Source organism: Rhinoraja longicauda, chromosome 29, assembly GCF_053455715.1.
Source record: "Rhinoraja longicauda isolate Sanriku21f chromosome 29, sRhiLon1.1, whole genome shotgun sequence".
Classification (NCBI taxonomy): Eukaryota; Metazoa; Chordata; class Chondrichthyes; order Rajiformes; family Arhynchobatidae; genus Rhinoraja; species Rhinoraja longicauda.
The window spans coordinates 8,711,714-8,724,253 of NC_135981.1; the positions used below are offsets into that span (position 1 = coordinate 8,711,714).

The following is a 12,540-nucleotide window of genomic DNA, read 5'->3' on the forward strand; positions in this document are numbered from 1 at the left end:
TTACAATTAGAATACAATAAACTGAAATAGTGCCGTGCACCTTACAGCTTAAACTAAGGTGAGAAGTGTTGATTGAGTTGTTCCATGGAGCTGTAACCTAATTTAAGGAAGGACATTCTTGCCATTGAGAGTGCAGCGTAGGCTCACAAGGTTAATCCCCCAGGATGGCGGGACTGTCATATGATGAAAGAATGGAGCGACTGGGCTTGTATTCATTGGAATTCAGAAGGATGAGGGGGGATCTTATAGAAACATATAAAATTATTAAGGGATTGGACATGCTAGATGCAGGAAACATGTTCCCGATGTTTGGGGAGTCCAGAACCAGGGGCCACAGTTTAAGAATAAGGGGTAGGCCATTTAGAACTGAGGTGAGGAGAAAAAATTTCACATAGAGAGTTGTGAATTTGTGGAATTCTGTGCCTCAGAAGGCAGTGGAGGCCGATTCACTGGATGCGTTCAAAAGAGAGATGGAGCTCTTTGGGCTAGCGAAATCAAGGGGTATGGGGAGAAGGCAGGAACAGGGGACTGATTGGGGATGATCGGCCATGATCACATTGAACAGTGCTGGCTCGAAGGGCCGAATGGCCTACACCTACACCTGCACCTATTGTCTATGTATCTATGGAACCACCCTTTGTCTCCTGAAGCTTTAAGATGATGTTATTTAACATATTTAGCTCCATTTCAACTCTACCCCACAGAGACCAGTAAAATCTCACCATGATAGGCCATTTCAGTGAAATGAAAAGTTTTCCTAAACAATTGAAACGTTGAAAATGATAAGAAATGACTTAATAAACCCATTAACCAACTGGGCCAAAGAGCCCGTTTCCGTGCTGTGATCCGATGGTACTAGGGTTTGAAATAAATGGCGATAATCTACTTTCATAGGTTGGTGAATTGGAAATTAGTAAACTTAATGTTTACGAGTAAATCTCAATATACACGTCTCTAACTGAATGTATGGCCCTCTATATACTTTTCACTATCAATATACAAATCCCTTTCTGTACAGTGCTTGGCAGAGCTCTGGGGAATATTGGAGAGAAACCTAGGGGTACAAATGCATATTTCCTTGAAGGTAGTGACACGGGTAAACAGGATGGTGAGGATGATGTATGGCAATCATGTTTTTAATCCGTCGAGGCATTGAATACAAGTGTTGGTGAGACTGCACTTGGAGCATTGTATGCCGTTCTGGTTGCACGCTAAAGGACAGATTAAGCAAGAGAGAACGCAGTAAAGATTACACAAGAAAGTATTTTACCAGGATGAGAGAGATTGAGTTATAATGTGAAACAGGGTAGGCTGGGGCTGTTTTCTCCGGAGCAAAGGAGGCTGAGGGGTTATCTTACAGAAGTTTATAAATTCGCGAGACTTTTTTTGTAGCATGGGGAAGTATGAAACTAGAGGGCATAGTTTAAGGTGAACAGGGAAAAATGAAAGGGAATCTGAGGGACAAATTTTTCATTAAGTGGCTGATGGGTATATGGAATGAACTGTCATATAAAGTGGCAGAGGCAGGTATAATTACAATTTTTTAGAGACATTTGGACACATACATGGATAAGAAAGTTTTTGGGGATATGGGCCAAATGGGATGAACTCGGGCAGGTACCTGGATTGGCATGGATGAATTGGGCCGAAGGGCCTGTTTCCATGCTGTATAACTCTGACTTGGTGGTACTGCCTTTAAAGTTTGAAATAAATGGGAATAATCCACTTTCATAAGCTGATGAATTGGAAATGAGACAGCATAAATTTAGGACCATCGTAAATTAACAGAGAGTGTTTTCTTTAGAGAATTGTTTGAGCATGTGATGCCCTACAGGAAGAAATTATGCAGAAAATCTATAATAACATTTAAAATACAAAATAAAAAAATGATAATAATTTAAAAGCCCATAATCAGTTGGTAAAAAGGATCCGAAATTAGTTTGATTATAGAAGACAGAGGGGTGTTTTCCGTTCTGAGGGTCTGACACTTAGTGTTCAACAAATGTTAGTGTTGGGACCTCTATTCTTTGTCATATATATTTATAATTTGGACAAAAATGTAAATGATCTGATCAGTATATTTGCAGATGGCATGAAAATTGGTGGAGTTGCAAATAATGAGAAAGGTTATGAAAGGATACAGCAGATTATAGATCAGTTGGAAACTTTGATGGGAAATGGCAAGTGGATTTTAATCCGGACAAGTGTGAGGTGATGCATTTTAGGGAATCAAATGCAAGAGTAATCGCAAGTCCCTACGGAGCATTAATGTACAAGAGATATCTTGGAGTGAAACCCATAGTTCTCTAAAGGAGGCAATACAAGTGGATGGGGTAGTAAAGAGGGCATATGCCCTACTTGCTTTAATTGGTCAAGGCACCTAATATAAAAGTTGGAAGAAGGGTCTCGACCCGAAACGTCACCCATTCCTTCTCTCCAGAGATGCTGCCTGTCCCGCTGAGTGACTCCAGCAGTTTGTGTCTATCTTCGATTTAAACCAGCATCTGCAGTTCTTTCCTACACATAAAAGTTGGAGAGTCATGTGGCAGCAGTATAAAACTTTAGTTAGACCAGATTTGGAGCATTGCATGCCGTTCTGATCGCCGGACTGCAGGATGTGGAGGCTTTGGAGAGGATTCAGAAAAGGTTTACTAGGATTTTGCCTGGATTGGGGAATATTAGCGACAATAAGAAGTTGAGCAAACTTAGATTATTTTTTCTGGAGTGTCAGAGGCTGATGAGAATCTTGACAGAAGTTTATAAAATTATGAGAAACATAAATAGGAGACGGTTAAATCTTTTTTCCCCAGGATGGAAACATCAGATACTAAAGAGCATAGGTTTAAGGTGAAAGGGAGTAACTTTAAAATATATTTGTCAGGCAAGTTATTCTTTGTACAGTGAGTGGTAGGTACCTGAAATGCACTGCCAAGGGAGATGCATAAGCAGACATGATAGCAACATTTAAGAAAACAAGCAGGCAGGGAATAGAGGGATATGGACCGTGTACAAGCGGATGGGATAGTTTAGATCAGCATCGTGGGCAGCACAGACATGTGGGTTGAAGGGCCTGCTCCTGTGCTGTACTGTTCTATATAGAATAACGGCAAAATAAAATGCTAAGCAGGTCATTCAATCTACAAATATAACCCTCAATATGTGAATGCGTAATTCTTTCAGAATCAGAACTTGTAAAAAAAAAACAGATAATAAAAATGTGCACAGGACCAAAGAGTGTATAAAGGAAAGTGCAATGAAAACTAGTGCAAGCATACTACATTCTTTGACATTCAACATTGCAACGAGTAAACAATTTTGTAAATAAAACCCTACATTTGAGATAAGCGGTGTATTTCGGAAAAATTGAGTAACATCAAAAGGAGTGACATGGAACTTTGGAAAGGGAATTAGTCATTCAGTTCCGAGAGGCAGTTCTGCTTTTCTGTTTAGATGTGTCCCCAAACTTCAGCCACATCCCTTAGAAACACAGAAGGCAGGAGCGTGACTAGGGCATTCAGCCCTGCTTGTATACACTGGAGTTTAGAAGGATGAGAGGGGATCTTATCGAAACATATAAGATTATTAAGGGGTTGGACACGTTAGAGGCAGGAAACATGTTCCCAATGTTGGGGGAAGTCCAGAACTAGGGGCCACAGTTTAAGAATAAGGGGTAGACCATTTAGAACGGAGATGAGGAAAAACTTTTTCAGTCAGAGAGTTGTAAATCTGTGGAATTCTCTGCCTCAGAAGGCAGTGGAGGCCAATTCAAGAGTGACCTAGATAGAGCTCTTAAGGATAGCGGAGTCAGGGGGTATGGGGAGAAGGCAGGAACGGGGTACTGATTGAGAATGATCAGCCATGATCACATTGAATGGTGGTGCTGGCTCGAAGGGCCGAATGGCCTACTCCTGCACCTATTGTCTATTGCTCACCCATTCAAGGTAATCATGGCTGATCATCCATTTCAGTGCACTGTTCTGACTTTCCTCCTGTATACCTTAACGCCTGTAGCATTAATAAATACATCCAATTTCTTCCTGAATATACTTTGTGACAACCTCCTTTCTCTTTAGTAGAGATTTCCACAGGTTCACCACCGTCTCGGCAAAGACATTTCTCCAGATCTGTTTTAAATGAATGGCACACCGCTGTATCCTGCAGCTGTGACTCCAGGTCCTGCCTCTCTAATCATTAGGAATATATAGTCTGTCTAATCCTGTTAGAAACATAAGTTTCTGTGACATCCCCTCTCATGGTCCAATACTCAAGGCCAAATCGACCCAATCTCTCCTCACGCATCCATTCTTTCTAGTAAAACTGTTGCATCCTCTCTGCGACAAGAACTTCCTTTCTCAAATAAGACGACCAAAATATGCACATGAAACCAGTATCTGCAGTTCTTTCCTAAACTCCATCTCACCAAAACTCCTGCACTTAAATGCTTGTACACTGAAGGCCATCATGTCTTTTGCCTTCCCAGTCACTTGCTGTACCTGGATGATTCCTTTCACTGGCAGGCATACAAGGATACTCGAGCCTCATTGCACACTCCCCTTTCCCAATCCATCACCATATTTAGATAATAATCACCCTTTACATTTTTGGACCAGTGGATAACATTATATTTATTCACATTAAACAGCATCTGTGATGGCCGCGGGACTTTCCAGCGCGGCGCGGCCGCGGGACTTTCCATTGCCCGGTGCGGCTCGGCCGCGTGGACTTTCCATCTCCTTGCGGGGGCTGTGCGGGTCGGTCGCCTCGGTAGGGGTCGAGTTGTCTGTACGTGGGAGGGGCATGGGGGAAGAGAGAGGGGAAGTTTTTGGCCTCCATCACAGTGAGGGGGTGTTTGGAGTCACTGTGGTGGATGTTTGTGTTGGGGTTGTGTCTTGTGTTTTTTGTACTGCTGGCTAAGTAATCTCGTTCTGAACGAATGACAAATAAAGCTATTTTGGACGAATGACAAATAAAGCTATTTTGGATTTTGGATTTTTTTTTGGATTTGTCCAACTTGTCTAAATTACAATGGAGTCCCTTTGCATCCTTCTTTCAATGGATATCTCCCAGTTTTGTGGTGGAAAGAACTGCAGACGCTGGTTTAAATCCAAGATAGACACAAAATGCTGGAGCAACTCAGCGGGACAGGCAGCATCTCTGGAGAGAAGGAATGGGTGATGTTTCGGGTCGAGACCCTTCGTCAGAACTCCCAGTTTTGTGTTGTCTGCAAACCTGCAAGTGTTATTTACTTTCCTCATCCAAATCATTGATGTGTAATGTAAATAGCTAGGCCCTGTTCACTGATCCATGTGGTACTCTACTAGTCACCGTCTGCCCACCTGCTTATTCCTATTCCAATTTTCTTTTAGTCAACCACTTTCAATCCATCCCAGTAAAGGACACCCCAAATCCCATGTGCTTTAATTCAGCACATATATCTCTTCAGAGACCTTATCAAATACAGTATCGCTACTGGTTTTCCTTATCTATTCTACCAGTTACATCCTCAAAACAAAATTATCAGATTCTCCTTTGATAAACTAATACCTACTCCATTCACTCCTGTTGTGCTCTCCAAGTGTTCTGCTAGTATATACACTGGCATTTTAATAATTATATAATAGACACCAGCATTTTCTCTGCCAATAATGTTGGGTTATTGGTCTATAGTTACCTGTAACTCCCCCTCTTTGATTTTCAAATATTAGGCTTACATTTGGCAATCTGCAAGCTTCAGGAACTACTCCAGGGTCAAAGGGTATTGAATGCTGATCAATATATTCACTATTCCCAGAGCCTCGTCCTTCAGTATTCTGGGTAACAGGCCATGAGAAACTGTCAGCCTTTAGCTTCATTAAATTCCCCAGCATTACCTCTTAATTAAGAGTGATCTCCTTCAGTTTGTCCCATTCATCAGACCTTTTGTTTCTTAAATATCTGTGAAGTTATTTGTCCTCCTTTATGTCAATAGATCTAAAGTATGTTCAATTGCTCAGCAATATATTTGTTTACAATTGTAGCTCTCTCCCCCCCCCCCCCCCCCTCACGCAGCAGAGAAACAGGTCTTTCGGCCCATCTTAACAATGCTGATCAAGGTGCCCCATCTAAGCTAGTCCCATTGACCACCATTTGGCCCATGTCCCTCCAAACCTCTTCTATCCATGTACCTGTCTAAATGTCTTTTAAATGCTGTTATTATACCTACCTCAACTACTTCCTCTGGTTGCTAAACTCTCACCCCCTCCCCAGGTACTTTCCCTTATCATCACAGGAGATGTAACACCTGTCCCCTTACCTCCCCCCTCGACTCCATCCAAGGACCCAAACAATCTTTCCAGGTGAGGCAGTTCACCTGCACCTCCTCCAACCTCATCTATTGTATCCACTGTTCCAGATGTCAACTTCTCTACATCGGCGAGACCAAACGCAGGCTCGGCGATCGTTTCGCTCAATACCTTCGCTCAGTCTGCCTTAATGAACCTGATCTTCCAGTGGCTCAGCACTTCAACTCCCCCTCCCAGTCTGGCCTTTCTGTCATGGGCCTCCTCCACCGTCATAGTGAGGCCCACCGCAAATTGGAGGAACAGCATCTCATATTTCGCTTTGGCAGCTTACACCCCAGCGGTATGAACATTGATTTCTCTAACTTCAAATAGACAATAGGTGCAGGAGTAGGCCATTCAGCCCTTCGAGCCATTCAATGCGATCATGGCTGATCACTCTCAATCAGTACCCCGTTCCTGCCTTCTCCCCATACCCCCTCACTCCGCTATCCTTAAGAGCTCTTTCCAGCTCTCTCTTGAAAGCATCCAACGAACTGGCCTCCACTGCCTTCTGAGGCAGAGAATTCCACACCTTCACCACTCTCTGACTGAAAAAGTTCTTCCTCATCTCTGTTCTAAATGGCCTACCCCTTATTCTTAAACTGTGGCCCCTTGTTCTGGACTCCCCCAACATTGGGAACATGTTTCCTGCCTCTAATGTGTCCAATCCCCTAATTATCTTATATGTTTCAATAAGATCCCCCCTCATCCTTCTAAATTCCAGTGTATACAAGCCTAATTGCTCCAGCCTTTCAACATACGACAGTCCCGCCATTCCGGGAATTAACCTAGTGAACCTACGCTGCACGCCCTCAATAGCAAGAATATCCTTCCTTAAATTTGGAGACCAAAACTGCACACAGTACTCCAGGTGCGGTCTCACCAGGGCCCGGTACAACTGTAGAAGGACCTCTTTGCTCCTATACTCAACTCCTCTTATTATGAAGGCCAACATTCCATTGGCTTTCTTCACTGCCTGCTGTACCTGCATGCTTCCTTTCAGTGACTGATGCACTAGGACACCCAGATCTCGTTGAACATCCCCTCTTCCTAACTTCAGATTCAGATTCCATATACTCATCAACTTCTGTTTGAAAAAGATGCCCCTCAGGTTCCTATTAAATCCTTTCCGTCTCACCTCAAATCTATGCCCTCCAGCCCTTGATTCCCCTACCCTGGGAAAATGACTGTGTGCATTCATCCTATCTAAAGTTCTATAAAGATCACCCCTCAGCTTCCTGCGCTCTAGGAATAAAATCCTATAGCTCAGGCCCTCGAACCTGGCAACATTCTTATAGATCTTCTCTGCATCCTTTCCAGCTTAATGGTACCTTTCCTGTAGTAGGGTGATCAACAACTGAACACAATATTCCACATGCAACCTCAACAAGGTCTTGTGCAACTGTAACATAACATCCTAATCTCTATCCTCAATTCCCTGACTGACGAAGGCCAGCGAGCTTTAAAACTCTTCTTCACCACCCTATTTACCTGTGATGCCACTTTCAGGTAACCACGATACCTGTAGTACTCCTGGATCCCTCTGCTCTACAACACTTGTCAGGCCCCTACCGTTCACTGTGATGGTCCTGCTGTGGCTCAATTTCCAAAATGCAACACCTCACATTTAACGGAATTAAATTATTGTTGCCATTCCTCGGCCCACTCAAGATCCTGCTGTAATTTTTGATAATCATTGTCACTGTCTACGATACTACCTATTTTAGTGTCATCTGCAAATTTAATGATGCCTTGTACATTCTCATCCAAATCATTGATATAGATGACAAATAGCAATGGGCCCAACATCTTCAGTCTGAAGAAGGGTCTCGACCCGAAACGTCACCCATTCCTTCTCTCCTGAGATGCTGCCTGACCCTCTAATCCAAGCATCATTCTGGATGGGTTGAGACCCGTCCGAAGAAGGGGAACCTATTCCTTTTCCCCCAGAGATGCTGTCTGACCCGCTGAGTTACTCCAGCTTTTTGTGTCTGTCTTCGGTTTAAACCAGTGTCTGCAGTTTCTTCCTACACATACATCATAAACCTCCTCTGTCTCCTTTCCAAACCCTCCACATCCTTCAACGGGGACTGTTTCTATTCCCAAACGAAAAAAAATCCATCATTGCAGTGTCAGTAATCTTTGGTTGGAGTGAAGTCAGGAACATCTTGAGTTGACCACATGTACTGATCAATGCAGAACCATTTTGGGAATCTGAAAGGATTTCTAGGTGATACACAAAGTTGATGTCTGGAACATTACAAGTGGTATATTAATATCTAATGTGCAGTGGAAGGTTCTAGTCTTTCATGGAGGCAAGATTCCCGTTTCTTTCTTGATACAGAATTCCCACGTGGGTATTGACAGCACCAGAAAGGATTAGATTGCTTCCAATCTCAAACTCCAGTGATTTATGAATTAGCAATGATAAAAATCTGACTTAATTATCAGTGTGGCGCCCAAATAGATACTCTTGTGTGCAAATTACACTCGCGGTCTCTCGCCAAATAGGAACAACACATCAACAAAAGGCAGGCAGTTACAACATCAGAGTTTAAAAATAATCAAATGTTTTAAGTGGCATGAGGGCTCCACATTATAAACTGGATCGTTTTAAATGAATATTCCAGGGGTCTGAACGCTATTTTCGTTCAAATCTCAGGCTGTAGTTTCGTTTTAAGGATCGGGGCCCAGGGCCGGGGCTCAGCCTCGGACTTTCCTCGCAGCGGCTGCCGTGTCCAGGTGCGCTGGAAGCGGTTCGATGGCCGTGTGTGGTGATCGGCCCTGGTGGCCGCAGCTTGTCCCCCGGCTCTCGTTCACCGTTAGGCCGCGGCTCGGCTCGGCTCGGCTTCCCCCCTCATTAGGCCGGCGGCCTAGCCTCGGCCTCGGCCTCCCCCACCCCCCCCGGCCGGGCTTCCCCCACCCCAACCCCGGGCTCCCCACGTCCCCCTTACCTCTCCATGTCCGCCTCCGACATCGCCCCGGGCTCCGGAGCCATCGCCACATCGCAGTCACCGGCCGCCATTTCCAGCACCTGTAGCCGGGCACCGCCGGCTTCCGGAACAAGGAGGGGGCGGCCCAAGTCAGAGCGGAGTGCTGGCACTGGAACTGGCACTGGCACTGGAACTGGCACTGGCGCCGCTGCCGGGAGGGAGGGAGGGTGGGTGCTGCCCCCGCCGCTGCTGCTGCCTGCTGGTGCTGCCCCCACCACTGCCTGCTGGTGCTGCCCCCACCACTGCCTGCTGGTATTGCCTGCTGGTGCTGCCCCCACCACTTCCTGCTGGTACTGCCCCCACCACTGCCTGCTGGTGCTGCCCCCACCACTGCCTGCTGGTACTGCCTGCTGGTGCCGCCCCCACCACTGCCTGCTGGTACTACCCCCACCACTGCCTGCTGGTGCTGCCCCCACCACTGCCGGCTGGTACTGCTGGCTGTTACTGCTGGCTATTACTGCCGGCTGGTACTGCCCGGCTGGTACTGCCTGCTGGTAGTGCTCCCGTCACTGCCGGCTGGTATTGCTGGCTGTTACTGCCGGCTGGTATTGCTGACTGTTACCGCCTGCTGGTACTGCCCCCGCCACTGCTAGCTGTTACTGCCTGGTGGTACTGTCAGCTGGTACTGCCAGCTGGTACTGCCCCCAACACTGCTGGCTGGTACTGCCTGCTGGTACTGCTCCTGCCACTGCTTGCTGGTACTGTCTGCTGGTACTGTCTGCTGGTACTGCCGACTGGTACTGCCCCCACCACTGCCGGCTGTTACTGCCTGCGGGTACTGCAGGCTGGTTCTGCCAACGCCGCTGCCGCCTGGCACTGCCCCCACCACTGTCCCCGTCACTGCCAGCTGGTGCTGCTTCCTGGCGCATCTGGTAACGACCGTCAGCAATATTAGCACTGGCAATGGTTGTGTCAATTCATGTAGCACTGGCAATGGGTTGTGTTAATTCTCACAGCACTGACAATGGTTGACATCAATACTGCCAGCACTGGCAATGATTGGCATCAGTGCAATCAACACAGGCAATTCATGTAGCAATGGTTGGCATCAGTACTGCCTGCACTGACAATGGTTGGTATCAACTCTTGTAGCACCGGTAAATGGGGTGCAGTAATTCTCACTGCACAGGCAATCATTGGCGTCAATTCTTACAATACGAGCATTATTTGGTGTTAATTATTACAGCACTTGCAAAGGGTGTGTTAATTCTATAGGCACTGGCAATGATTGATATCAATTCTTGCAGCGGTGGCAATAAATGACATCAATGCAGCTAACACTGGCAATATATGACAATAGTTCTGGTTGAAGGACCTATTCAGTACCCAGAGTTTCAGATGTAACCAGTGTTCAATTAGCACAAATAAATAGGAGATAACTGGTTGAAAAATCTGCCAAAACTCAAAATACATCTATTTTATACTTTTTTGGTCCAAAGACAACAACAGACAATGAAATACAATTGTAATGGTTACAATACATTGTTTAACTCAATACTTTGGGAGAAAACAATCGGTTGCATAGAATTGTACATTCATGAGGTGACAACAAATACAGTTGTTGAGATAAGGTAGTTCGTGTCAATATTCTAAAAACTTCTGAAGACAAACGGCGACACTCAAAGCAGCCTTCTTTGCAGTATTTGGAGGGTGGTTCCATAAACACCCCAGATATTGTTTGACAGAACAAATATGACCATGACTATTGTTTGATATGTTAAGTGGCAAAACACTCAGTCAAGAATCTCTGGTTTCCTCCCACATTACAAAGAAATGCAGGGTTGTAGGTGGTTAATTGGCATTTGTAAAAATTGTCTATAGTGTGTAGGATTGAACTAATGTATGGGTGATCACTGGTCAGCGTGGATTTGGTGGGCTGAAGGGGTCTGTTTCTACGCTGTATCTCTAAACTAAACTAAAATCTTCACTCACTAGACCAAGCAATTTGCATTCAATTCCAAAGTGTCAATGTCACCGATGTTTAATCCTCAAACACAGCATCAGTGAAGGGTTTGAGATGGGGTGCAGCCCCTCAGTATTTAGCGGATGGATCCGAGACTGTGGTCCCTCCTCACAAAGCCTCTGTGGTAGACGCATGGAGCTGCAGTCTGTCTCTCAGTACATGCTCACACACCTTGCAATGTACCATCTGCAGCGGTATTTGCCTGTGGACATCTCCTTTCACCAAAGATGTGGACTTCTCGCTGTAATCATTATTGGTCTCGGAATTCATCCCTGGAAACAGTCTGTAGAGCAATGAACACAAAGTGCTGGAGGACTCAATGGGCCAGACAGCATCTGTGGAGGGAATGGCCAGACAACGTTTTGGGTAGGGACCCTTCTTCAGACTCGGATGCTTCGGACCCTGCAATGATGCCGCCTGACCCGCTGAGTTCACTCCAGCTCAAGATTCCAGTATCTGCAGTTTTTTGTGTCTCCTGTGGAGCAATGAATCTCATTTTATGCAACTGCTCAGGATGAACCTCAGCAAAGACCACTACATCTGTGATCAGGCCTTCTTGGTAAATGTACCACCCACATGGAATTGGATGATCATCTCAAAGGTCAAGAGTGTTTAAATTGTCATTAGTAATCATCATAATTGTCATGGAAAATTGAAATTCTTACTTGCAGCAGCACAACAGACCTGTAAGCACAATGTACGTATATATAATAAACAAATAATAATAATAATTACAACCACAAAACTAATCCAATAAAAACAATACAGGTGCAATAAAAGTTAGGACTGAGATGAGGAAAAACGTTTTCACCCAAAGAGTTGTGAATCTGTGGAATTCTCTGCCACAGAAGACAGTGGAGGCCAATTCACTGGATGTTTTCAAGAGAGAGTTAAATTTAGCGCTTAGGGCTAAAGGAATCAAGGGATATGGGGAAAAAGCAGGAGCGGGGTACAGATTTTGGATGATCAGCCATGATCATATTGAATGGCGGTGCTGGCTTGAAGGGCAAATGACCTACTCCTGCACTTATTTTTCTGTTTCTACGTTTCTAGTCTATAGATGTTCATAATTGATGTTGGTGCTGTGTAGTGTTCAAGAGCTTGAAGGTTGTTGGGAAGAAGCTGTTCTTGAACCTGGTAGTCATGGTTTCCAGGCACTTCACGATGTTACGTGTGAAAGCGGTGCGTGGCCAGGATGGTGTGGGTCTTTGATGATACTGGGTGCCTCTCTGAGGCACCACCTCCTGTAGAGCCCTTTAATGGT

At 45.1% G+C, this 12,540-nt stretch overlaps 1 protein-coding gene across 2 annotated transcripts in view; it reads right to left on the minus strand.

Annotated features, from left to right (window-relative positions):
* The window catches only part of dnajc7 (DnaJ (Hsp40) homolog, subfamily C, member 7), a 48,806-nt gene extending 39,263 nt beyond the window's left edge, over positions 1–9,543 (minus strand). The window contains exon 1 of one of the 2 annotated variants that reach the window (XM_078424950.1): positions 9,275–9,543. In XM_078424950.1, coding sequence (XP_078281076.1) covers positions 9,275–9,345 — 71 coding nt within the window. In that variant the 5' untranslated portion in view covers positions 9,346–9,543. The remainder of the gene's footprint in view (positions 1–9,274) is intronic. The other variant, XM_078424951.1, reaches the window with a different exon arrangement.
* Between the last annotated feature and the right edge of the window lie 2,997 nt (positions 9,544–12,540).